The following is a 25,931-nucleotide window of genomic DNA, read 5'->3' on the forward strand; positions in this document are numbered from 1 at the left end:
TGCAGTAAAAATCCTTTTTTTTTGTTTTGTTATCTTAAAGCTAAAATCCACTACAAGACTTTTGCTCAGATTTTGCCCAGATCTTCAGTCTGAACTTGTTGCAGAAAGTCTGTGCCAGTCTGCAGATTTGATCAGTTAGTGTGTTTCTATCTGAAACTTTCAAAAAGTCTGCAAGTGTATGATGTCTAGTTAAAAAAAATCTGTTCAGATCATAAAAGTCTTGTAGTGTATTCTAGCTATTAAAGAGGAAGATTAACCATTTACGTGATAATGTTTAATTTTGTTTTTTTCTGAAAGTACTTTGACAAAGTACATGAAATGCTCTTTAAATTAAAAATCCACTTTAAACATTGATAAGATGTTGTTTTGGCCCACATTTTGCGCTACAAGTACTTGCGTATTATTTGTGTGGTAATTGTCCATAGTTTGACTATAGTGTTATGTGTTCTGAACCTCTGAAATATTGTAATTATCATGTATATTTTTTAATAATTTTGAAAAATAATAGGTTTTCATTTGGTTAACTTTTTCTTTTATAACCGCTCAGGTATGCAGAGTACGTTCTCACATCCAGGCGGTCTCTAAGGTTTAAATGAAATTGTTTTAAACATTATTGACGTATACTGACTTTAGGCCCAAACCAACCAACTCTTTTTTTATTATGGCTCGGAGTAATTGAGAAACCACAACGATTTATCTCTCTTTCTGATCAGCTCGTGTAGAGGCGTGCGTGCAAGCTTAATGTCGCGAGATTTATTGAATTTCACGGGCTATTCGCCAAAGTTACGCAACGTACATTGCGTAGTTAAACTCTATTCCAGTGGCCTCTCCCTCCGTCGGTGGCGTAGTTGAGTTTTGCGGAAGTGGTATCAAGGGGAATGTAGGGCTGCCAACGAGCGATCGGTTTTTGAAGCGGCACTTGAACATCAATATTATGGGTAAGTTCCTCCTATTTGTATTATTTTAATGTCTAGCAAGTATCGCATTTAAAGCTCTTTAACAGTAACGTTTGGTTTCACCCGACGGGTTCAAGTGATTTAAATCGACGCCCTCGCGCTGTTTTTACTGCAATTTCGGTTAGTGATAGCGCGCGAGGCATTTCCTGTCAGTGTTTTTTTTTCTCTCGCGAGTCATTGAAGATCGAAAAAACGGTTCATGCTCGTTATAAATTCACCAAAACGCACCAAATCAACTTCGTTTTAAACGTTTCCCTTTTTGCTAAATAGCATATGCTTTTGTGTTTTACAAAAATAAGAATTTCTAGTACGTAGGCGAGTTTAGCTAATGTAAGTTAGGTTAGCAGCTAGTTACACAGCTGCTGGATAAATGCATCGTTTCATTATACATTTCTCTGAAAACTCACTTGAAAGTCTGTCGTGTTCAAACTGTTAGATGATATTAACAGCATTGTGTCCTAAGAAAGTTATTTAAAAGCAGTTTGTTTTGATTGGATTCTTTTTTCCCACCCAAATGTCACCCACCCTTGCTGATGTGGGGATGTAGAGAGACCGCAGAGAAGTTTTACTAAAAGCACTAATACTTTTTTAAAGAAAAATAAGAAAATAGTGTTTTTTCTTAACACGAGTCACGTTTATTCCCCCATATAAGACCAGATGTCTCATTTAGAAGCGTCGTCGAGCACACTTGGGTCTGCGGTCAGGTTTTAGGCTCACATCCTGTAGACAGATCTTTTTTAAATAACTGAATGATTCACCTCATCTGACAGCAGGTTTCTACTTCTCGTTTTCAGGAGTGTGACCTTAATCTGGTTTTATATTTGTGTGTAGCCATAGTCACATACATTCCATTGGATTCTGCCTGTGGTTTCTCTTACATAAAGAACTAATTAAAGAAATGTTGGAAGGGGCAGTAATGATGTGATTTATTGCTGAAAGAATCCAAATAATCATGCAGAGTGAATGATGCTTGTGACGTTAAAGGATGCAGTAGAGCAGAGCCAAATGACTTGCCATGTGACCTTTGATGCTGGTGCTGTCAAGCATTTTACCAGCTCATCTCATTTTCTGCACCATCATTTCTTATTTTTCACATTTTCGAAACATCTTTAGACTGTCTATGTATAGTTCTTGAGATTTAATAAATATTTGTTATATTTGATGTGCCAGTGAATGTTGCAGTTGAATGAACTGATTCCCGTATTTTATACTAATCTTACTGTTAAGACGTGCTATGAAATATAACAAATGTGGGGATTTTTAGGTACTGTTTTTTATCAAATCAAAACATTATGTTTTGAGAATATTAAATGCCCAGGGAACACTGTACTGATAAAATGTCATACTTGAATGCCCTGTTCGCTTTGGATGTGTCTGCCAATGTGTAAATATTATAAAATTTAAGGTTTTACAATTACTTGTTGCTTATTTTTGTGCTGGTCTTGCTGTCTATTTTACAATTCAATCTAAAATGGTAGTTCACCCCAAACATGAAATTCTGTCATCGTTCTGTCATCGTTTGCTTACCCTCTTATCATTTCAAACCTGTATGAATTGCTTTCTTCTGCAAAATACAAAAGAAGATATTTTGAAGAATGTTGGTAACTGAACAACAGCAGTGCCCATTGACTTGCATTGGTTTTGTGTCCGTACAATAGAAGTGAATGGGAGCCACCTTTGTTCAAACTGATGACATCATTTTCATTTTGGGGGGAACTATCCCTTTAAATAGTGTAATGCTGCATTTCCTAATAAGACAACTATCAATTCTTCTTAACTAAAACCAATTTTAATCGCTCTTTGCCAGTTAGCAAATGTTACTTTTTATTGCCCTCTGTATGTCGTTATTAGGGATGTAACGATTCACTCAGCTCGCGATGCGATTCACGATTCTGATCTCACGATGCGATTTATTTACGATTTACTCACGATTTATTTTTACAAAATGAGTTGAAACAAATTAGAAATGAACAACTTCCCTTGCATTATTTCTTAAATGCTTCATGTTTCTTTGTATAATAAAATTATCTTTTATTTTAAATAACAAAACTAAACTGCAATTTTATAACAAATTAATAATAGAAAAAGTCTCTTTAATATAAACAAACTAATACTGTCTGTGCTTTTCTTGGATTTTTTGCATTTAAGAAATATCAGCATGTCCACGTTTAGGTTTGCATTGAAAATAGCGGCCCCTGCTGTTCAAAAAATGTATCGCGATTCAGTTCACACCTCAACCGATTTGAATCGTCACTCATTATAATCGATTTTCAACCGGCTCACGGTGAATCGTTACATCCCTAGTTGTTATAACATTCTGTTTAAATGTCATGAGTTTTTGTGTTTTTTTTCTCTCCCTGGACATCTGCAAAATTGCTGTTGTTTCCTCCAACTCTTGGATCTTGATAACTTCACTCTCAACCATCCCTCATTGCCTGGATTTAAGCAGCAGTAAGTGTTTCAGTAAGACAGCACAGACCATTTAATGTGCATGAGCACTTCTCCCTTTCAGGAAAACATCTATTTGTTTGTTTAAGAGTTAAGATTCTGTGCGTTTTGTGTGATGGTTGGATCTGTGAGCTTATGCCTGCAAATCTCTCTAATCTGAAGTATTTGTCTGCCTGTTTTCAGCAGCAAAAGAGTCTGGAGGGATATGTGGGATTTGCAAGCCTCCCCAACCAAGTGTACAGAAAGTCTGTGAAACGAGGCTTCGAGTTCACCCTGATGGTTGTGGGTAAGAAAACAACGATTTTATAACTTTAAAACCGTAGGTATTTTGTTTACAAATCCTCCGTTTGCACAGATAGCAAACTTTCGTTAGAGACGAATGATGGATCCAGCGTGCGCTGTCGTTATTATGACCACTTGAGATGCTTCCTGTCTAGTTTTGAACGTTTGCCAGTTGTTAGTCTACATTCTTGACATTTGGTCTGAATGATGTTTGGATAACCACACAGGAAACAGGGGTTGAATAGCTGTGATTTCACATCCTGTTCATCTTGAAAAATGCAAGGACTTTTCAAGGCGTAGCGCTAAAGTTTATTCTTTAAAACCTAAATCAGTTCACAGAGATATGGGCAATCTGTTCCGTATGAAACCTTCGCATGTGAGCTGTGATGCTTTTATACTTATTTAGTTTTGAGGGTTACTAGATAGTGATCATAGATAAATTCATTTTTATGCCAGAAAATGTTATTGCGGTTTTCAAGTCTGGTGTTTTTACTTAAATGTCCCAATAAGAAAGTCCTTAAAGTTTTTCTTGAAATGTTTACACATTTTTTTAGCTTAAGCTTTTTCCTCCAGCTGATTTGTAATACAGATTGGTTGCATTTTGGGGTGGATTTTACCCAGTTGTTGTAGCATGGCCAAGCCTGTAATGGTGCCAGCCACTCGGCCTGCCAGAAGCAATTTACTGTAGTTAATGTGCTGACCTCACCGCGTGAGACCCTGCAGATGAATGCTGCAAAATTCTGTCATCATTTACTCACCTTCGAGTCCAAATCTGTATAAATTTCTTTGTTCTGATGAACACAGAGAAAGATATTTGGAAGAATGCTTATAACCAGACATATTTTGCCCCCCATTGACTCCCATAGTAGGAAAAATACAATGGTAGTCAGAAGTGCCCCAGAACTGTTTGGTGTCCTATAATCTTTAAAATGTCTTCTTTTGTGTTCAACAGAACAAAAAAAAAAAAGATAAAGTATTTTTCCTACTGTGGGAGTCAATGGGGGGCAAAATCTGTCTGGTTATAAGCTTTCTTCCAAATATCTTTCTCTGTGTTCATCAGAACAAAGAAATGTATACAGATTTGGAACAACGGTGAGTAAATGATGACAGAATTTTCATTTTTGGGTGAAGTTCCCTTTAAAATTCTGTCCTGATTTTGTCAAGTAATTCAAACTTTGGACCACAAATTGAGAAATTTTAACACACTGACCACTTTTTCTGTATTCAAAGTTTATGGGGGTGGTTGACATTGACAGCAGTTGAATATCTGCTGATTATTACTAGGGCAGAGTATCATGACTGCTGGGGGACGATTTTATTTAGAACCAAAATCTAAGCACGTCTAAAACTTCAACACTGTTTTTATAATTTAGCTACTTTATTGTGTTTTAATAGCTCTGGACAATATTGAGATCCCGCTTTATCCTCATGTTTCTCTTTGTTTTCTGGCTGGTTTCAGGAGAGTCAGGGTTGGGCAAGTCCACGCTAATAAACTCTCTGGTTCTAACGGATCTGTACTGTGGAGAATATCCTGGACCTTCTCATCGAATCAAGAAAACAGTTCAGGTATGGTGCATTGTTTTGTTTCGTTGCGCATGCGGTACGACGCTCCCGTTTTTCGAGAGATGAAAATAGTTCAACTTTTCAGAATGCGGCTCGCGTTTTCTGCGCTGTTTTAGACGCGAAATGTGAATCGCTCCCTAATAGGAATAACTGTTGCTTGTTCCTTTTCAGAATGCTGTAACACCTTTTAGTTTTTTACTTAACAATTAGGTCTGTAAAGCATTTTAGACAGCCTCGATTAAGACTGACACCTCATAGTCTCATGCACCAGTCTGATTCGACCAGCATACTTCAGTAATAGTATAGTGCTGTTTCCTACATGTTTGTACTTGTAGCCTTTAGTGTGACTGTGAACGTTTTTCATATCTTCACGTATAACTGCCTTGCAGATCATTCCAGTTCTATTTGCACCCATAAAGTTTTAAAACCATCCATTCTCCAGTGGATCAAATCAATTTTAGTAGAATTTTTTATTTAAGCAGCATTGTGTTTGTTTTTTCAAAACTTTTTGCGTTATGAAACTTATGTTAGTTTGTCAACTGTGTGTTGGGCAGGTGGAGCAGTCCAAAGTGTTGATGAAGGAGGGAGGCGTCCAGCTTCTTCTCACGATAGTTGACACGCCAGGATTCGGCGACGCTGTGGACAACAGCAACTGGTAAGAACAGTTTAAGCATGAGCTTTTCTGTGCAGAGTGCCAGAGGTCATTTACAACGGTGTCATTTCCTTTGTGAGGTTTCATCACGCTGGTGTTTGGTTGAATTGAGTGCGTGACCTTAATCTGCTGTGTTTGTTCATTTTGCTTCAGCTGGCAGCCGGTCATCGATCACATCGACAGTAAGTTTGAGGATTATCTGAACGCGGAGTCACGCGTGAACAGACGGCAGATGCCGGACAGTAGAGTGCACTGCTGCCTATATTTCATCGCACCCTCAGGACATGGGTGAGTGATATCTCTCTCTCTCTCTCTCTCTCTCTTTACACCTGCTCTTAACATGCACCTCAAATGAGTTTCCTGTGGTCAGATTTACACACTGTACCATGTTTTTTTATGTTCTGCTAAAACACTTAACTTTGGGAAGCTGTGCATTATAGTAATTTACCATGGATAATGTGTGCAGTTAGGCATGTTGTGTTATCACAAAAATGTAAAATGCACGGCTTCTCTTGGCTTATTGCTTCTATAAAATAGAACAGCAAAATGCTAAATATCATAAATTAAATGCATGTATTTTTGATAACGAATATCACTGCCCTGTATCGAACTGCGTTGTCATTGCCGCAGTGTTACAGTGTTGTATTTTATCCTCCAGACTGAAACCTTTGGACATCGAGTTCATGAAACGGTTGCACGAGAAGGTCAACATCATCCCCTTGATTGCCAAAGCGGACACCCTCACCCCCGAAGAGTGCCAACAGTTCAAGAAACAGGTCAGTCAGTTGCAATCTCTCAACTCTATTGTGCCGAGTCCTGTTCGTTTTAAGTCCTGATTAAGTCAAGGCAAGAGGAGACCGCAGGAGGTCAGGGCTCCGGCACCGTGTGTGTCGGAGTGTTTAGCCATCTGTCAGAGTATTATCTCTGCAGGAACCAACACGAGAGAGCAGCTTTACTGTCCGGACAGGAAAGATCAACTGAGCACAGACTCAAATATATAAACAAAGGATGTTGTGTTGGCCAGGCCAGTTGTTTGCTGTCTGATGGAATCACGTAGGGTTTGTGTTGTTTTTGTTATCTTGAAGTTGTTTCACTTTTTCTCCAGATTATGCGAGAAATCCTGGAGCACAAGATCAAAATTTACGAATTTCCGGAGACTGATGATGAGGAGGAGAACAAGATTGTGAAAACAATCAAAGTAAGAAAATATAAGTGGATAAAGGAACTTTTTTTAATATAATGCGCTGACAAAGATCAGAATTTTGATGCGTAGACACTGCGTGCAGTATACAAGGTGGCTGCATATTGAAGGTCTGCCAGGACGGCTCTGCATGCTGATGCAGCACACATACTCCTTGCACTTAGTCACCCATAAGCTTCTTGCTGTCTCTCTCTCCCTCCCAAGGATCGGTTGCCCCTGGCTGTGGTCGGAAGCAACACTATCATCGAGGTGAATAGCAAGAGGGTTCGAGGAAGGCAGTACCCATGGGGTGTGGCAGAAGGTAGATGCACTAGAAATGTCATCAGCTGTTATAAGGACATGGTGGATCTCACACATCTACATTTTAAAAAGATGTTATTTTAATGTGTTAGATTAAACTTGGCAGGTAACCTTAAAATAAACAACTAAAAATGGCTGTAGATTTAGCTCTGTGTAAAAGATTTAATAGTTTATTTAATAAACTAATTTGAACAGGAAAACCTGCAAATATCAATGTTTTAAAAATGTTTATTTTTTTATGAAAAACGTATAACAATAATGAAATTCTAAAAGGTTTGTGGAAGAGTCATGAAAATTCCTCTTGTGAATTAAACATTTTCGATAGATGCACGTCTCTAAAATAGAAATTGCTTTCAGTGGAATCTTTTAAAGTCCCAGTGAAATAAAAAATTACAATGCCTATTTTTTTCATGAAATATTGCAGCGTTTATTGTAAATAGTTTATCAATGTGGGTCATTCTCTTTTTAAAGATGGGATAACAAAATGTATAATAGAGATATACAGCTGTACGATTATTTCTGGAAAAACGCGAGCTTTTTTAGGCAGGCAGGGGGGACGGAACTACAGCACGAGCACACAATCATCGCATTATCCCTTATTATGCACGTACGCGCTGATTGCCAACAAAACGCAGACATATGACTTAGTTTGACTTACCCTGTTGCGAACCAGTGATCCAGACTTATAAAAAACTTTCTGAAACAAGTTGGAGTGCTGGGGGAGTGTATCAAGCACAGAAATACTACGTCATACTACCAACTCGTTTTTTAACAAGTTGACCGTGTTAAGCATGAGAAGCCAGCACGTTGTGTAAAGTGTAAAGAAGTCAGAATGCATGACATAGCATGTTATCCCGCCTTTAAAATTCGTGTGCCCTCATAATCTTTAGTTAAAATCTGAAAATGCACTTCTGCCCTGTAAGTGACTATCCATCTTAAATGACGTAACTTAGAAGGCTTGGGCGGGGCATCCGTTAACTCCTCCCCTTCAACTGTCAGTCTGCTCCCAGTTCCATTTTAAAATGCAACTGCTGTTTTTATACATACAATCAAATCTCAGTGAAAAAACAAGCCACGCCCACCATTTTTTCTTATTCAGAATTCTGTTTCACTCTGAAATGCGTCAGAATACGAAAGATACCATCGCAACTTCCGGTTCACGGGGACTTTAAGAGTGACTGTATCAAAAGGTGTGGAAACCATTGTGAATATTAGCCTGCTGTGTTAACACTTGATTTTTTTCTATCTCTCCACAGTTGAAAATGGGGAACACTGTGATTTCACACTCTTAAGGAATATGCTCATCAGGTACAAACATTACACTGGAAGTTGTAGTCGGTTATGAAAAGAGAGTTTGTCAGAGTAAAATGTTTATAAAATGATCGTACTGTGATTTAGTTAAATGTGTCATACGAATATAATTGGCAGTCATTTGTACAGGTACAAGGGCTTTATAATTGCTTGTTTTATGACAGGACCCACATGCAGGACCTCAAGGACGTAACAAATAATGTCCATTATGAGAACTACAGAAGCCGGAAGTTAGCGGCTGTTACCTGTAATGGAATTGACAACAACAAAACCAAAGGCCAGCTCACCAAGTAAGTGAATTTATAGTGTTTACGAGCCCGATGAACCACTATACCAGAAAATGATGAATGTTTATTTGGCCAGAGAACTGTGAATGTCCTGAAATTGTGTAATAATGTAAGTGAAAACAGACATGTTTGGAATGATGTAAAACAGCAGATAGTGGTCATCATATGTGGGGTTTACATTCCACACCATAATCTGTCTGGTCTCTGACACTCATACTTAAAGCTGTATTTATAACACACACAACATTCATCTTTCTTGACACAGCAAGTGTTGTCTTATGTGGATTTTGGACATATTGTTTAAATAAGGGGTGCACGATAAATTATCGGCCATATCGGTATCGGCGATAAATGGTCATTTTAATTTTATCGGTATCGGCCGACAAAAAAAATTTAGGCTGATATATTATAGCCGATAAATTATGAATCATTTTCTCTGGTTAATTCACTTCAGCTGTCACAAGTGTGCTGTGATTGGTTGAGTGGATATATCGCATTCTGCAGAGAAGTGAGACTGGCATATATTGCGGTTTGGAAAGAAAGGGAGATGGAATAACACGACGGATATCGCATTTTGCTTAAAATTAAAAAGTGACTTTTCAATACCGACCTGATGCAATACTGATTTTGGCTGACACTCTTTTTTTTTTTTTTAATGGCGTTTATCGCGTTTTTGAACCAAACTCTTCACATCATTGTATGTCATTGCATCATTTCCTGTCTAAGGAAAAGTTTAACCAAGCTTAAATTTGTGTCCAGTCTACTTCTATTTTTAAAGTAAACTTGTCCACAACCAGTTTACACCCGTAATGATATTAAATATGTGATTCAACAAGACAGAATAATCCGACTGAAAAAATGTGTAAAAAAGACTAAGAATAGATTTAAGATGGTCAAAATTGAATTGAATATTGTTTCTGATGTGGGATATATTTTATATTTGAGGAGGTTTATGTATAGACATTCTTTACAGTTTGCTATAGCAGTGCTCTAACCTAATAAAAAACAGAATTTTAACACAAGCACATGTGCACGTACTGTATGCATGAGAACACGCTCACAGGTGCATTTGTGGTCACGCTGCAGTTTTCAAGTTGTCAGCAAACATAACAATCCAACCTAAAATTCTTTTGCAGGAAGCCACGTTAAAAAAAGTGTTGTCATTCAGTCTGTTCTTTCCTCCTGCTTAACACATGTGATTGCTCTTAAGTTACACTGTTTTAGCATGCTAAGTGTGTGTGTGTGTTTTTGTCTTTTAGAAATGACACGGTTGAAGGCATGTAAGTGGTCATTTACATTATTCCAAAAGCCTATGTAGTACAGATCCTCTCTTCCTCTGGGAGCAGTGCCCTTCGTGTCAGTTATTGGTGTTTTGTCCACCTTCTTTTTCCACCAGTTTCATGTGTCATTTTCCTGGGGAGCTATAGACCAGTTACATTTGTTAGACTAGGGGACAGACACACTGTCTAGCCAAACTTCCTTATGTCCCTGATGATCTGGACAAAATCACATCTGCTGTCATTTTTGTTTTCATTTTGAGATTGTCGAATTAAAATGAAGTCACATTTGTCAGATCAAAATTATACCAAGATTTCAATGGATATCAATGGATAATTAAAAAAAAAAAAAAGTTGAATTCTGCATACAAATACTAAATATGCGCTGAAAATCATGTTCAACTCTGTCTGTATGAATCATAGATCGTCCAAGGGATCCCCACCCTTATTTCTGCCAGACGTATGTTGCTTCCTCTCCCGTCACAGCTTTCACGCTCTCTAACTCCTCAAAACGCTTCTGCCATTAACACAGTCTGTGTTGAGCCGTCTTCAGCATTCTTCGGGTTCATGTTATACCAGGATATTTGTTCTTTCCTCGTTTTATCTGCGCTAGCAAGACTGCCTACAGTAAGCCATGAGAGTTTAGCTGTGTGAAGCACAGAGATGTCTGGCCAGAGGGATTGGTCACGGGTGTCATGTTCAGCTCATCTTGATGATCAGGGTTGGGCTATTTCATTTCTTTGGCTTGAAGGCTTTGTCGGTTCACCTCTCCGTCTTCTCCTCCTGTCTTTTTAAGACGAATGTGAATGCACGGGAGCATTCATCGAGGGAACTGTGGGAACATGTGGTCATGGTTGTAAATTGTATGTGTCCATATTAGGAGCCCTCTTGCACAGATGGAGGAGGAGAGGAGAGAGCATGTGTCCAAGATGAAGAAGATGGAGATGGAAATGGAGCAGGTCTTCGAGATGAAAGTCAAGGAGAAGATCCAAAAGCTGAAAGATTCAGAAGCAGAGGTACTGGACTCGACACCGAGTTGACACGTGTTTTCATTCTTAAGTTCTTTTATTTGGACAACTTTTGCTGCAAATTCGCATGAGGCTTTAGTGTAAGATTTTTAAAGATGTTGTTTGGTTTGAGATGATGTATTCTTGTATTGCTACATCATCTGTGTTTGATTAGTTTTAATGGGCTGCAACGGACACTGACAGACTATAAACTTGTTACGTTTTGACATGTTTAGTTGCAGCGACGTCACGAGCAGATGAAGAAGAACCTGGAAGCCCAGCATAAGGAGCTGGAAGAGAGACGACGTCAGTTTGAGGAGGAGAGAGTGAACTGGGAGACCCAGCAGCGTATACTGGAGCAGCAGAAAATGTACGTCTCACCTAGTGACTCCTTTTATACATAGTCGTAATTAGAAATTGGAATTTTGGAAATATCAGGGAATTTTAGAATGGTAATTTTCAGGCGAATTTACTGGGTGTTGCATTCCTGTATCAATATCAGTATTTGAACTTATCCGCACTCTCGTCCCATAGGACTTTGGAAAAGAATAAGAAGAAAGGGAAGATCTTCTGAAAGCTTTTGTATGATGAGCCGGTCGTGCTCATTGGCCAATCCCCCTGTGTTGTCCTCGGGCAGACTCGCAACTGTTCTGCTGGAGGCCTTCAAGCTGTTCGTGGAGTTCCACAAAAGAGTTTACCTTCGTCGGACTCTGTTTTAGGCAAGCCAACCCCACACCAATCTAAAATATATTAGGAATTTTCAAGTGTTTTTGATTACTTACCAGCTGATGTCCACAGTTATATGCGAAAACACATCTAGCGGTCAAACTGTATTTTTGTAATAAATTGTTTACTCGTCAATTACTCGAACCTCAGTAACAGAAGTGTGTTTTCTGAGAAACCTGTGTGATTTTTAACCCCCTGACCCATGAAACAGCCTAACTGTACATCTTCACATGCACAAATGACATTTGGAGGAGATGGGCAAAACCGTTTGCTCCTATGGCTTATGATTTGTGTTTTTTTTCTCTCATTGCAGCAGTGTGCCCAAAATATGTTATGTCGAGTCAATATCCTTTGACCACCTCCTATAACTTCATTAATGTTATTATTTCATTTATTTTTATATATTATAGTATATAAAATGTATGCGTACACCAAGACAGCTAACGTAATACTTTTTTGTATGTTTATTAGAATACTCGGCAGACTGGTGTCTTAAAATACCTAGAGAGCATCAGAAATATACTTCGAACGGTCGTGTTTATGCAAGAGTGGTATCTTTTGTTCTTTTGTTATGTTCTTCATATCTGTATTTTTAATTTTATTTTTCATTTGTATTGTACAGTCTCTTAATAAACTTGTGATGATACAAGTAGAGGTCATCCAGATTGTTGAAAAATGTGTCGAGTAGTAGGGGAAATTAAATCGAAATGCATTGAAATACAATTTGAAAAGTCAAAATAAGATTGAATTTAGTGTAAGAAATGTGGACCAGACATCTAAAATGTGTTTTTTTACTCTCTTGAATGTGTTTATAAGTCACTTTAAATGAATAAATGTAAAAAAACATTTGGAACACACAACATATGTTAAACATATTTTAATATTGATGAAATTGATATTTAATTTAAAGACATCAAAAAGTAACACTAGGGGGCGCTGTTGAGACATTTCACCCTCAATTTTTACTTAAAAAAATTAACTCAACGAAATGAACTACATAAAATAAGAGTACGCAGTGACCCCAAAATGTATTTACATTTAAAACAGATATAATTGATTAGTGCCTTTTATAAACAAGTAGCTCAAAAAATGAGGGTTGATAAGATTGTTGATCAAATTACATGTTGCAAAATCAAGACCAAAAGTATCTGGACGCTAAATGATTATTATCTTTTACATTTGTATTGTCACAACCATGCCTGACGTTTTGACCTTGAGTTCAATGCAAAGTCACTGTGCTCGATTTCTTCCTAGAAGGAACCTAAAAAAGAAATATCAGAATTTTTATACAGTAGGTACTAGATTATCAATATAAAAAGGAAACCTTATGTTTTACCTGGTTCAGCCACATTCCTTTTTCCCATTAAACCCACAAAAGTCTGGAACTTCTGAAATTTCTGCCCTGCAAGCGATGCATGTTATATATTAGATCTTAAAATAAAAGGCCCAGGATTTTAATGTATAATTTCAGTTAAGAAAGCAGTGATAGTCGTAAGTCAAACTTAATTATTCAGTCAAATATGCAAAACAGATCTCGAAGGTCAAAATCGAGCTAATTTACGATTTCGAGTTATTTGGGATTTTGCTACATAAAAAAGCAACACATTTGAATCCTAATGTAATGTCACCAACAGATATTAGAAATTGATGATAAAATTGATTAAAACATTATTACCTGATTTTTTCCCCCATTAGACCATTAAAGTTTTGTAGTCGACTGATACGTTTTAACATTGTCTGTAACAGTTCTGACAAGCAAATGTACCTTCAGAAAGACAATCATAAAATAATGTAACCAAGTGATACTGTTGATAAATATTTCGTTCAACATTTCTGTATTCCCTAGCTAGCCACAGCAAACAACATAAACAGAAAATGAATCTGATGTAGATCAATCAAATCTGTAAAAGAACAACACATCAATTGAAATTATACCTGATTTGAATACCTGTCATTTATCCAATTATCTTCGTTTTGATTGAACGTTTGGCACAAAGTTCCCGTGAAAGCAGAAAGCAATAGAGAGATTTTCATGATGAGCTGATGTCTTGGGCAGTAAGCTGGGTTTGTGTGCAGGTGACTGGCAACCGGTCCTCAAGACTGAAGATTTCTGATGCCAAAGTCTCTTAAAATATATATGTGGAAAGTGTGGACAAACATTTGGCCTGGCAATAAATAATCTTGGCATTGCCTGTGATGATTCCTGTGTGCACACCAAACCTGAGTTCTATTTAAATGGGCACACGATGAATCAGGTGGCGATTATGAATTATTAAAATAAAAACCCTTCACACTGGATTATCCCTCTGAGATCCATCCACTGGGCATCAGTATCAGCTATTATGCAAATGACTCTGTATTTGACTTCTAATCAACTCCTCTTGGTAGAAATCCTTTGAGGTGTTTGATTGTTCTGAATGAGTCTCAGTGTAAGAGAGCAATGTGACATCACCGCTCATTTATTTCATTCTCTTCTCTTCGTATGTGATTGATTTTTGTAAATCAACTGGGTGCTTATGCTGCAAGACCATGTGTTTGAATCACAAAATAGATCCTGTGAATCTTCTGCTTTATTTGTGATACGTGATATGATTTTTGACCAAATGGCTTCTTGAACCAGCTTCATGTAAGACAATGTAAGAATATAATAAATAAAAACGAGAAACTCCTTCAATAATTTAATTATTAATACATAGTATATAAGAATAATGTAATGTAATATAATATAACAATAATTTTTTTTTATTGCATTTATTCATAATTCTTGCGTTCTCTTCTGTTATTGGCCATTCGAACGTGTCGCTCAAACCCGGTGGGCCGCCGATGGCCACGCCCCCACGCACTGAGGAAGCGCTTAAATGAAAGTGAAACGATGTAGCGAAGAGGTTTTCGGGCTCTGTTACTTTCACAAACAACCCGATACTTTACTTTTGCGCTCAGGGACTACGAAATCTCCACATTCAAGTGAAAGTCATGCATTATTGTAGGTCCTTACTGCTTTATTTCCTCGTCTGTGTATGTGCTGCGTCTAATCCGAGAAACGCGAAATCGTCCGATAATCTTGAACATTTGGAGCACGTAGATTCGCTCACTCAAAACATCCTATTCCAACTGAAAACCCACGAGGGTCTGGGTGGGTTTGAACCGGGTGATATCGCGCCCGCGTTTACAGTTCAGACTCTGGACGGAGTGTTCGTTTATCCTCCTCAGAAAGAGTCGAGATCAGCTCTCATCGTTCACGCGTTCACGAATAAATCCGCTTTTCTCGAGTGTCTGTGGACGTGGAACGAGTCCCTGTCCGATCTGCTGGAGTATCTGCCTCCCGCGGCTCAATTCCTGTTCCTGTCTCTGGATGAGACCGCATCACGTGACGCCCTCTGGATGAGAGAGCAGGTGTACAGAGCCACTGCTCACAGGTATACTGTAAAAACATCATGTGGACCATGGTTATAATATGGGATACTAGTTATAGTAATATGTTGTATTATATCAGTATGGATAATTTTTTTGTAATAATAATAAAGTATGTTTTTATAATATTATTATGGGGTTCTAAAAAAGTAGACTCTTATGTTATTTAATTTAGTATGGTGTTCTATTTTATGATAGTATGGTATTGTATAATACTATGGTATTCTACAGTAGTATAATATGTTATTTTATACTAATATGATTATTCTGGATAAGCATAGTATGATATTTTTATAATATGGGTTTCTGTAGGAGCCTAGTATAGCTGGTATGTACTGTAATAGTATAGTAGATAATAATAATAATAATAACTTTATTTTTATATAGCGCCTTTAAAGTAGCTTCTCAAGGCACTTTACATGAAAGTAGAAAACCAAATACATAGAAAAAAGTCTATATTAAATAATAAAACCATAAAAAAGCTAACCCCCTAAAAGATTTGTGTTACTGTTTATTTTAGTTTTGCATTCTGTATTACCTGTATTAGTCTTGTATGCTGTATATTATGGTATTTCATTCTAGTATATGATTATGCAATAGTATGTTGTGTTCTATGTATGTTATTTTATTTTAGTATTGTATGCTGTTCTAGTAAAGTATTTTGTAATAGTATAGTATGTTATTGTATGTATGATGGACGTGTTCTATACTGGTTTATCATTTGACTTTATAAGTGCGGTATTCTTTACGTTGCTTTACCATGTTTTGTTACGTTCTTATTGTGTTCTATAAAGTAAATACCAAGGCACATTAGAATGTAAAGGAGTACAGTAATAATTCATTTCCGTGGCATAAATGAAAAGTATTATGGTGTTGCCATTTGATAGCATCACAGCCCTTACTGAAATTTACCATGGTTTACCTATGACATCCATAGCCTTTTGGTTTTATTTGTAGTAACTACCAATTAACTATAGTCTTAAACACAACAGCCATGGTTTAACCATGATATTTGTAGTAGAAAACCGGTAATGCAAACAATAATAAAAAAGTCTAAAAACATAGTTACTACACTTTTACTATAATAAAAACCAGGGTTAATCTTCAAAAGGGTGAATCATTGTATCACCAGAGTATTTTTTGTGGACAGCACAACTGTTGTGGGTCAGATCTCCAGAAACACACATACTGATTTGTCAAAACATCAGCTGCCAAATGCGTAAATGTAATGTGAATGTAGCTTCACATAGACAGACAGACCTCATGAAATATAATTGGGTTATTCGTACAGTAAATTAAGTGTAAATTAAAGCTGCGCTTGTTCTTATTAGGGCTAAAGAGATCTTGTCCAGATTGTATTTCTCTCCTGTACCCGTGTATGCTTTGGGTAACTGGATACCCAGAGTTCTGTACTCGTGGGGGTGCGGCGGACACAACTGTGGCCTCGCTCAGGTGGTTTTTACCTCTTCGGGTGAGAGTAAACATACACTTTCCAGTTCTTTTACACTTAAGGTGTCATTTCCTAAGTATGACGGATGACGTATGGCAATTGTTGAATTGTAGACTGGAGCATCCCTGTGATTTCCAAGCGTCTGAATGCCAGATACGACTGGCTGAATGGGCGCTGGGGTGCAGATCCGTACAGACTGTTGGATGCAGGTGACGGCTGTAAACCTGACGCCTCCATCAAAGGTGCTGTCGCCTGGATATCTGAAGGCGGCTGCTCGTTCTTTACAAAGGTGAGCCGCAATCAGTGTTGGGTAAGTTACTCTGAAAAAGTAATGAATTACTAGTTACTAATTACACATTCGATAATGTAATTAGATTACTGTACAAGTTACTCTCTTCAAAAAGTATTTAATTACTTATTACTAATTACTTTCTATATCCTACATCAACCTTGATGAGTTAAGTGATTCAAGGATAGACATGAAACGGCTCTTTTAATTCATTCAAATAAATAATATAAAACTACATAAAGTATTATTATTAATTACAAATGTGAGAATTATACATTAAAGCACGGATTTTGAAGTTAGACTTTGAATTTTGATGTAAATTCCTCTTCTGCGCGCACACATATATTACACAAAGTATTTACTTTAATTACATCAGAAGTAACTGTAATTAAATTACAGAAAAAATAAGAGTAATCCCTTACTTTACCTTTTCAAGGGAAAGTAATTAAATTACAGTAACTAATTACTTAGTCTAGTTACACCCAACACTGCTAATTACTTAGTAACTAGTTACACCCAACACTGGCCGCAATATAGCAAGGCCACTGTGAAAGTGGCTTCAAGTTCATTTTATTACGTATACTTAAATATTCAAATATATTTTTCTAGACTTTTCAAGTCAAGTGCAATTTTAAGTACATAAAACAAACCCTATACGTATACTTTCTTTATTTTGTTTGATAAAAGTATATTAATAGCACACTTGAATAAACTTTTTTTTTAGGTATGGCCCCATTGTTAATACTGTGATCTGCACTGTTATTATTTTTTATGTGTAAGATTAAAAACATGGCAGAATCCAATGCTACGGGGGTTCTGGTGTACGCCCTGCCCGGGAATCCCATACAGGACATGAACTGCATCGGGGATGAATGTTCCACCTCCCTCAACATCCCTGCATCTATGGTCCATGTAGAACCCAGTGTTGTACAAGCACTACGGTAAGACATTTAGCACTCAGGGTTAGTGCTGAAAAAGCATAACCTGGGGTTAAGAAATAGGTCCCCCAATAATAAAAAATACTTTCATCTTTTATTCACCCTTTTGTGATTCTAAACCTGTATATGACTCTTTCTTCTGTGGAACACAAAAGAAGATATTTTGAGAAATGTCTCAGTGGTTTTGTCTTCATACAATAGAAGTCAAGGGGGGACTATGTTGTTTGGTTACCAACATTCTTCAAAATAAATAAAGAAATTGTTTTTTGTTGTTGTTCTGCAAAAGAAAGAAAGTCAAGTTTGGAATAAATGATGAAAGAATATAAGAATTTTTTTGACATGCGAATTGTTTATCATAGATTGGGGCAGAAGGTGAATGTGACGTTCCAGATTACCCCGTCTCCAAACTTCTTCTTTGCGATCGACCAGCAGGGGGCGCTGTCTGGGATGGGCTGGTTTCTCTACCCAACCTTTAGATTCATAGCCTGGCAGGCTCAGTGGTACAACCATCGTTTTGTGATATTTTCTAAAATATTAGATTTATCAACAAGTAGTTTAATATTGCTTCTGTCCTTCTGAAACCTCATAATATCTCTTTATTTCATGTTTTTTAAATCATTATTATTAGTCACCCTTTATGTTTGTTAGCTTTTGCTAATTTCCAACCAATAAAACGTATTAAAAAGTGCTTGTCTACTTTGATAACACCGTATTTAATGAATTAAGAAGTACAGTGTTTTTTCCATTTGCTGATAAAAATGTGGACATCTGAGGTTTTGGAAGGACAGCGACGATGTGTAATAATCGCGCTTCTGCAACGTATTAACCGTATTTCTAATGTTCAGTTCATGTCTGCTTGATTCTCTAGGTTTGTTTTTTATGATGGTTTGCAGGAGCGCCTGAAAAGTCCTGCAAGTGTAGTGTCGGTATTTAACCGCAGTCTGATGCAGGGAGAGATGGGAGCTCAGGCAGCGGTGGATCTTCCTGCAGGTTTGAGCGTCACATGCTGTCATTCGAACCACTTTTATTTGTAAAACACTTTTAACAAGTCAGCTTTGTCTGTATTCTTTGGTTTGTTTTTGTATTTAGACCTGTTGGATTATGACGTTCTGGAGTTGGACGCCACTCTGTCCTGTCCCGGCCGCAGGGACGAGACGTGCGCTCATTGGGATCACACTGTGCAGTTGTACGTGTGCTGCGATCGAATCGGCCCGTACTGTAACCTGGAGCTCGGCCGCTGGATAACAGCCTTCCGCAGGTGCTTCTTCTTCTCAATTACTGCAAACACATTCATTTAGATTTTATTTCACCAGCACCGACCAGCCCCTGCATGTAGACCTGCGAGATTGCTGGAATGTTTTTCTGCGAACGGTTCATGGAATTAATCTGTAAACATTTTTTTTTCCAAATTGTATTTTGTCATTTCAGAGGCACGGGTCATTGGCTGACGGATGTGTCCTCTTTGATTCCTCTGTTAAATAACGCCACCTGCATGTTTACCATGAAGACTGTGCCCTGGGCCATGCCCTGGATGGCCTCTCTCAATCTCCGCTTCAGTCGTGGCAACCGGACAGGTCAGAAAAGCATCGCTTTAGTTACTTTTAACCAAGCATCCACAGATTATCTTTTTCATTTGAACAGAATTGTTATTGTCATTTAAAACGAACAAAGTTTGTATGTACAGCAGTGGCCAACAGTGATGTCCACCTTTGGCCAATTTATATCGTCTCCCTTTATTAAAAAAAAATGTGTTAAAGATCCAAGTCGCACTGATGTGTTTGGAGTATAAACTGAGGTTCAGCTTTGAAAAAATGGGCAAAACTTATACACAACACATGTGTAGGTTATAAAAACATACAGTAGTCCTCTAGAATGACTATTTAAAATATTACCACAAGAGAGGATCAACAAATATTATAAACAGATACAATTGTAATCAATGTATGCTTTATGTAAGGAATAACTAAGAACAGTCCATTGAATTCTTAGAAAATAACGGTGGTGTGAATTTTTTTCGATGAATTTTCTAAGAAACCCAAATTTTATAATTTTGTCCAAAAAATACCTTAACACCCCACAATGAAAATTCTCTCATCATTTACTCACCTTCGACTTGATCCAAACCTGTATACATTTCTTTGTTCTGATGAACACGGATGAAGATATTTGGTAGAATGCTTATGACCAGACTTATTTTGCCCCCCATTGACTCCCATAGTAGGAAAAATACTTTGTTCCGTTGAACACAAAAGAAGACATTTTGAAGAATGTAGGATAGCAAACAGTTCTGGGGCACTTTTCACCACCATTGTATTTTTTTCCTACTATGGGAGTCAATGGGAGCAAAATCTGTCTGGTTATAAGCATTCTTCCAAATATCTTCCTCCGTGTTCATCAGAACAAAGAAATGTATACACATTTGGAACAACTCGGAGGTGAGTAAATGATGACAGAATTTTCCTTTAGGGGTGAAGTGTCCCTTTAAGGCATCGTAACAGAAAATGCAATCCCATAATGCATTACAACAAGCTCAAATAGAGAGAAATAGACTATGTTATAGCTCGCAATGTATTGTAATACTTAATAGTGTATCAGTAATTTGCTAAAGGCAAATTTAAACATTAAAATCAATTGTGAGTCAATTAGTTCACATATCATATTTAAATGAATTTCTATTGTGTGTTCACCTACTGTAGGTTGTAGACAAACAGCAAGGGACGTTTTAAAATAGGATGTGACTTTGTCTTCTTAGGAAATTATTCGGAAAGACTCTTCCCCTTCAGGGTAATTCCACTCTTCAATGGAGGAACGTTTGACAAGGATTATAACAACAGATACCATGAAATGAAGTTCAGTCTTCCGGCTTCAACTAAGAAGGTGATCAACCTGTAAAAATACCCATTCTATAATACAATATAGTAAATAAATGCTAATATTTTATCATGCAATATAGTAATCGTCAATATAAAATATTGAATATTTCGAATAATAAATTGTAATCCGGTATTGTAATTTGTTTGTGCTTTTACAACAGTTACTTAACCTTTTGATTTATTAAATGCGTGTTGTAATGGCAGGTGGAGTTATACGCTGTCATCACAGCTCACGGGTACGACGAGAACTTCTGCGGTGAATTCTGTGTGACGTCACACCACTTTCTGATCAACAGATCTGTGAATAACAGCCTCACATTTGACACGGCAGGTTAGTAGGACCCTTTCAATTGAAGTGCGATATGTTGAACGTCTGTTTAGGAGTAAAAGAGATGTTCACGTGTTGGCAGGATCCCCTCTGGGTTGTGCCATGCGGGTACCTGAAGGGGCGGTGCCAAATGAGCACGGCACCTGGTTATACGGCCGCGGAGGCTGGTGCGATGGGCTCCAGGTGGATCCGTGGAGGACAGACATCACTTCCCAGGTATCATCACTAACAGTGCACTACTACTGTACCCAAACATTTTATTTTACACGCCGCCTCCACTCAGTAGCGTCGACATTCAGATGGGTGTGTCATTTTATTTGGTTTATTTTGTTCTTGATTAAGAACAGTTTTTGTTGGCAATAAAACTATTGCATGTTCTTAAGAGTAGTATTAAGAGAAAAAAAAAGGTTCTCTGAATTTCTTGTAACGACTTTCTATCTTATAGTACACTATTTTACCCAAAATGCACTATGAAAAGCGCAAAAAAAGACATATTGTATATATGTGTTTGACTGTATGTTGCATTAGTTTGTTATAATGCTTTATTTCACTGAAAGACATTTGTTCTCCCCACAGCTGGATATGAGTGGAACCAATTCGGTTCTTTACTTTGGACTCTTTGAGGGACGCAACCCAAATCCAAAGACCGATCCAGGCTATATTATCATGTACTCCTATCTCGTGTACTATAAATAATCATACATGCCTCCATGGATGCACGGTAGGAAAACTTGACAAAAACAGTTCTCAGTTCTCAGTTGCATCTTTAAAACAGCATTAGCCATTCATTTTCGTGCTTGCAGAATCATTCATTTGAGTTTTATTGTTGACTTTATTATTGGCATGTGCTGCTGTGTTTTACCTAAAAGAGCTCTTTTCTTAAGGTGGAATCTGACAATGCATCGATTTCTAAATGTTTGGAGGTTTTTATTGTTTTACAGTATTGGCCGGTTTCACAGACACGGCTTAGTTTAAGACAGGACTAAGCCTTAGTTGAATTAAGATATTTATGTGGCTTTTATTAAAATGCATTACTGGTGTGCATCTTGAGACAAAACAATGGCACTGGTTTATTTGAAGATATTTCTGGGCATGTTGTATTGAGTGACGACCGGTCAAACATTCATTTTATTCTGGGACTAGCCTTAAGCCTTGTCTGTGAAAACGGGCCTATGTGTTTTATGACATTTTTAGAGAAATTAATAAAATCTCAGTTTTGTTTAATATGTCTTAAGATGCACTTAATGTTTAGTAGAAAAATGGACACTTTATGTGCAATTGGACAGCTTGCCCCGTCTTCTTCATCTGAAGTGGAAGGAGATTACAAACCTGAGATCTTCGTCCTTTAGAAAATTGCTTTTCACTTTTAAGGATGGCTTCATTATTTTGCGCATTGACCCTTTGTGATAGTCATTGTCTGACTGGTTTCCATACTTGAAGTAGTCAGACTTTAAAATTGTATTTATTTATTGCTAAACTTAAACAATGTATTTCTAAAGCTTGTTGCCTATAATTAGAGGTGGAGACATGGGTATGTTGTGTGAAAGATTTGTGTGAAACTGTGACGTATATGTGCGATGGGCAAATAAAATGTTATTTGTCAAGTCATATAAGGTGTGGTGGATAGTAATCACAAAGTTCAACTTGGACCGAGAGAGCAGTCACAGTCGTTGATTTGAAATCTGAGAGAATATTATTTTAATATACTGCAAAATGACAAGAAGGTGAATTGAATTCTACTCATTTTTTTCAGTAATGGTAAGTCATCATGTTACTGCAACTACATTTGTGATCAGTTTTTTTAGTTGTTCGGTTATGTTTGTAAATATTTTGCTACTTTTTCTTCCCCAGATGTTTCGGCACACAGTGCTGTGTGGATTTTTCCTGGGTTTTGTCTTTGCGTTTCAATTTGTGAGTGTTAGATTTGATGTTAGAACACGTGTACTGAGCAGATTTTTTCATGGCCTTTATCCTCAAGTCAAGAGCCATGCGTGGGTAAGGAAAGGTACGTGTTCATTATTCAAGTTTCATATCTGCATAGTATTTACACTGTCAATCATAAGTTTGAGCACACTCATTTATTATTCTTGATTATTCTTTATTACTTGATTTCTTGCTTTTTTATTGCTTGAATAGTCAAGTCATCAAAACTAGCAATTAGCATAAATGTAAGAATTATGCAGTGACCAAAAATATGAAGCCACTTAAAATCTTTAAAGTTGCTTCCGTTTACGGCTCTGAACGATTTCAAACTTGGGATGTGTTTTAAACAGTGATGTGCTTGTTACATCTTTTTCTTTATCAGTCATTTCATTTGTACATAAAAATATAATGTCTTAAATTTCTTTAAACTAGATCAATTTAACTGAGAAGCAAAATTTCATTGGATATACTTTAAACATTGTTTTTAGAGAATTTTACCACAAAATTTAGTCATGAAGTTTATGTTTGACACAAGAATAAAACAACTTGCCAGTGCAAGAAGAAAAACAATTACAATTATTTTGTCTATTGGATATGGCTCTCATTAATTGTTGTTAAAAATATTTTTTTAAATATTGTTAATGTATTTGTACAAATTATATTATATTACTATATAATATTATGGGTTATATTAGAATATATCTTATTCTTGTAAATATTGTTAGTAATATATTTGTACAAATTATATTATATTACCATATAATAGTATGGGTTATATTAAAATATATAATATTTGTCATTATTATATTATGTTATAATTATGCTATATTGTATTATATGTGATCCTGGATCACAAAACCGATCTTAAGTAGCACAGGAATATTTGTGGCAATACCCAACAAAACATTGTGTGGGTCAACATTATCGATTTTTCTTTTATGCCAAAAATCATTAGGATATTAAGTAAAGATCACGTTCCATTAAGATATTTTGTAAAATTCCTACCGTAAATATATCAAAACTTAATTTTGTGAGTAATAAGCTATGCTAAGGACTTCATTTGGACAAAAGGGGATTTTCTCGGTATTTTTATTTTTTTGCACCCTCAGATTCCAGAGTTTTAAACAGTTGTATCTCGCCCAAATATTGTCCGATCATAACAAACCATACATCAATGGAAAGCTTATTTATCAGATGATGTATAAATTTAAATTTTGAAAAATATTATTATATTATATTACGTGTTAGGGTTATATTAGATTATATTTTATTCATATAAATTTTCATAATAACATAATTGTACAAAACTGTATGAAAATACTAAGATAGTATTGTTTTTGCGGACCAAATTCAGTCGAGTGTGTCTTAATGTTTGACTTTTGCTTTTTCTAGACGAGGTAGCAAAGACCCTGTTTTCTAAGGTACGGGTGCTGTGTTGGATAATGACAAGGCCTGAAAATCTGGCGACAAAGACCCAACACGTCCGGGCCACGTGGACCAAACACTGTAACCTGGTGTTATACATGAGCTCCCAGACGTCAGATTTCCCCACCGTGGGGCTCAACGTGAGCGAGGGCAGAGATCAACTGTACTGGAAGACCATCCGTGCTTTCCAGTACATCCACGCCCATCATCTTCAACACGCAGACTGGTTTCTCAAGGCTGACGATGACACGTTTGTGGTCGTGGAAAACCTGAGACGCCTGCTTTCAGAGCATGACACCGAAAGGCCGGTTTATTTCGGTCACAGGTTCCGGCCTTTCGTCAAACAAGGTTATATGAGCGGCGGAGCCGGATATGTGTTGAGTCGAGAAGCTCTCAGGAGATTTGTGCAAGGTTTCGACAGGGGACGCTGCAAACATGACAGCACGTTGGAGGACGTGGCCTTAGGCAGGTGCATGGAGACCATTGGAGTCACGGCCGGGGATTCAAGAGATCCAAACAAGCGGGAAACGTTTAATCCGTTTACTCCACTATATCATATCATTCGCCTTGAGAACAGAAAACAATCATGGACGTATAGTTACTACCCCACCATACGGGTGAGTGACCCGGGACGGTAATCATTGTTTGTCGAGTTTCAAGTTGTTTGGCATGTTACAATAACTGTAGGTGTGATTTTTTTTATTTTAGTAAAACATTGTAATTTGTTATATATCTTAATGCAGTGTGATGCTGTTACACACTGGCAGCTTTCAACAGCTGTCATCAGAATTGCAGAATAATCTTTTTACAAAATCCAAAATGAGTCTGTACTTTCAGAATGTGTTTATTTAGTTTTTAAGATCATTGTCTCTTTTTTTTACAGGGCCCTGGATGCTGTGCAGACTTTGCAATATCCTTTCATTATGTGCGACCTACAGATATGTACGCGCTGGAGTATTTAACACATCACCTGCGACCGTTTGGATACAAGCACAGACTTAATCTTCAGCAAAATACTGCAAATACTACAATATAAAATAACAAAAAACATTACAAGTGACATTCAAACGTTTGAGGAAAATGGATTGTTTCAATAAAAAACGGATTTCGTTAGTCTAAGGCTAAAAATGAATACAAAATACAATACAAAAGTTCTCAAAAACCTTATAGTTGTTATTGTAGCACTGTTTTATAATGTTTTGCAGGTCAATTATTTGTTTCCTTTCTGTTTTTGAACAGGGGGAACCTTATCTGACAGTAACATTCTCAGTTGTCAGAATTTGT

At 37.0% G+C, this 25,931-nt stretch overlaps 3 protein-coding genes and 1 long non-coding RNA gene across 7 annotated transcripts; 3 read left to right on the forward strand and 1 right to left on the reverse strand.

The window, feature by feature from the left end:
- Positions 1-919: 919 nt before the first annotated feature.
- On the forward strand, positions 920-12,662 carry septin7b (septin 7b). 3 transcript variants are annotated; one of them, XM_057339662.1, is made up of 15 exons: positions 920-938; positions 3,403-3,419; positions 3,588-3,690; positions 5,146-5,252; positions 5,804-5,904; positions 6,055-6,189; positions 6,560-6,677; positions 7,007-7,099; positions 7,307-7,403; positions 8,659-8,710; positions 8,878-9,003; positions 10,260-10,280; positions 11,158-11,293; positions 11,521-11,654; positions 11,819-12,662. In XM_057339662.1, exons 1-15 carry the CDS (start codon positions 935-937, stop codon positions 11,856-11,858), a joined length of 1,284 nt encoding a protein of 427 aa, XP_057195645.1. In that variant the 5' UTR covers positions 920-934; the 3' UTR covers positions 11,859-12,662. The 3 variants fall into 3 exon arrangements, with proteins under 3 accessions (XP_057195645.1, XP_057195646.1, XP_057195647.1); XM_057339663.1 differs by lacking the exon at positions 10,260-10,280; XM_057339664.1 differs by lacking the exon at positions 920-938 and having other exon boundaries at positions 3,389-3,407.
- Positions 12,663-12,804: 142 nt separating this feature from the next.
- On the reverse strand, positions 12,805-14,622 carry LOC130557679 (uncharacterized). Of its 2 annotated transcripts, XR_008963338.1 has the most exons (4): positions 13,946-14,622; positions 13,686-13,775; positions 13,347-13,412; positions 12,805-13,271 (listed from the first exon to the last, which is right to left on the reverse strand). It is a non-coding gene; the product is annotated as an uncharacterized LOC130557679 (long non-coding RNA). The 2 variants fall into 2 exon arrangements; XR_008963337.1 differs by having other exon boundaries at positions 13,686-14,622.
- A 170-nt stretch (positions 14,623-14,792) lies between these two features.
- On the forward strand, positions 14,793-22,910 carry si:dkey-256h2.1 (uncharacterized protein LOC337520 homolog). Its single transcript, XM_057339661.1, has 12 exons — positions 14,793-15,426; positions 16,753-16,892; positions 16,985-17,160; positions 17,941-18,101; positions 18,458-18,598; positions 18,967-19,088; positions 19,188-19,356; positions 19,527-19,672; positions 20,851-20,975; positions 21,176-21,302; positions 21,382-21,515; positions 21,876-22,910. Exons 1-12 carry the CDS (start codon positions 14,984-14,986, stop codon positions 21,993-21,995), a joined length of 2,004 nt encoding a protein of 667 aa, XP_057195644.1. The 5' UTR covers positions 14,793-14,983; the 3' UTR covers positions 21,996-22,910.
- Positions 22,911-24,631: 1,721 nt separating this feature from the next.
- On the forward strand, positions 24,632-25,692 carry c1galt1b (core 1 synthase, glycoprotein-N-acetylgalactosamine 3-beta-galactosyltransferase 1b). The gene is made up of 2 exons (XM_057339112.1): positions 24,632-25,264; positions 25,531-25,692. The coding sequence occupies exons 1-2, from the start codon at positions 24,665-24,667 to the stop codon at positions 25,681-25,683; spliced, it is 753 nt and encodes a 250-aa protein (XP_057195095.1). The 5' UTR covers positions 24,632-24,664; the 3' UTR covers positions 25,684-25,692.
- Positions 25,693-25,931: the final 239 nt, after the last annotated feature.

Source organism: Triplophysa rosa, linkage group LG8, assembly GCF_024868665.1.
Source record: "Triplophysa rosa linkage group LG8, Trosa_1v2, whole genome shotgun sequence".
Lineage (NCBI taxonomy): Eukaryota > Metazoa > Chordata > Actinopteri > Cypriniformes > Nemacheilidae > Triplophysa > Triplophysa rosa.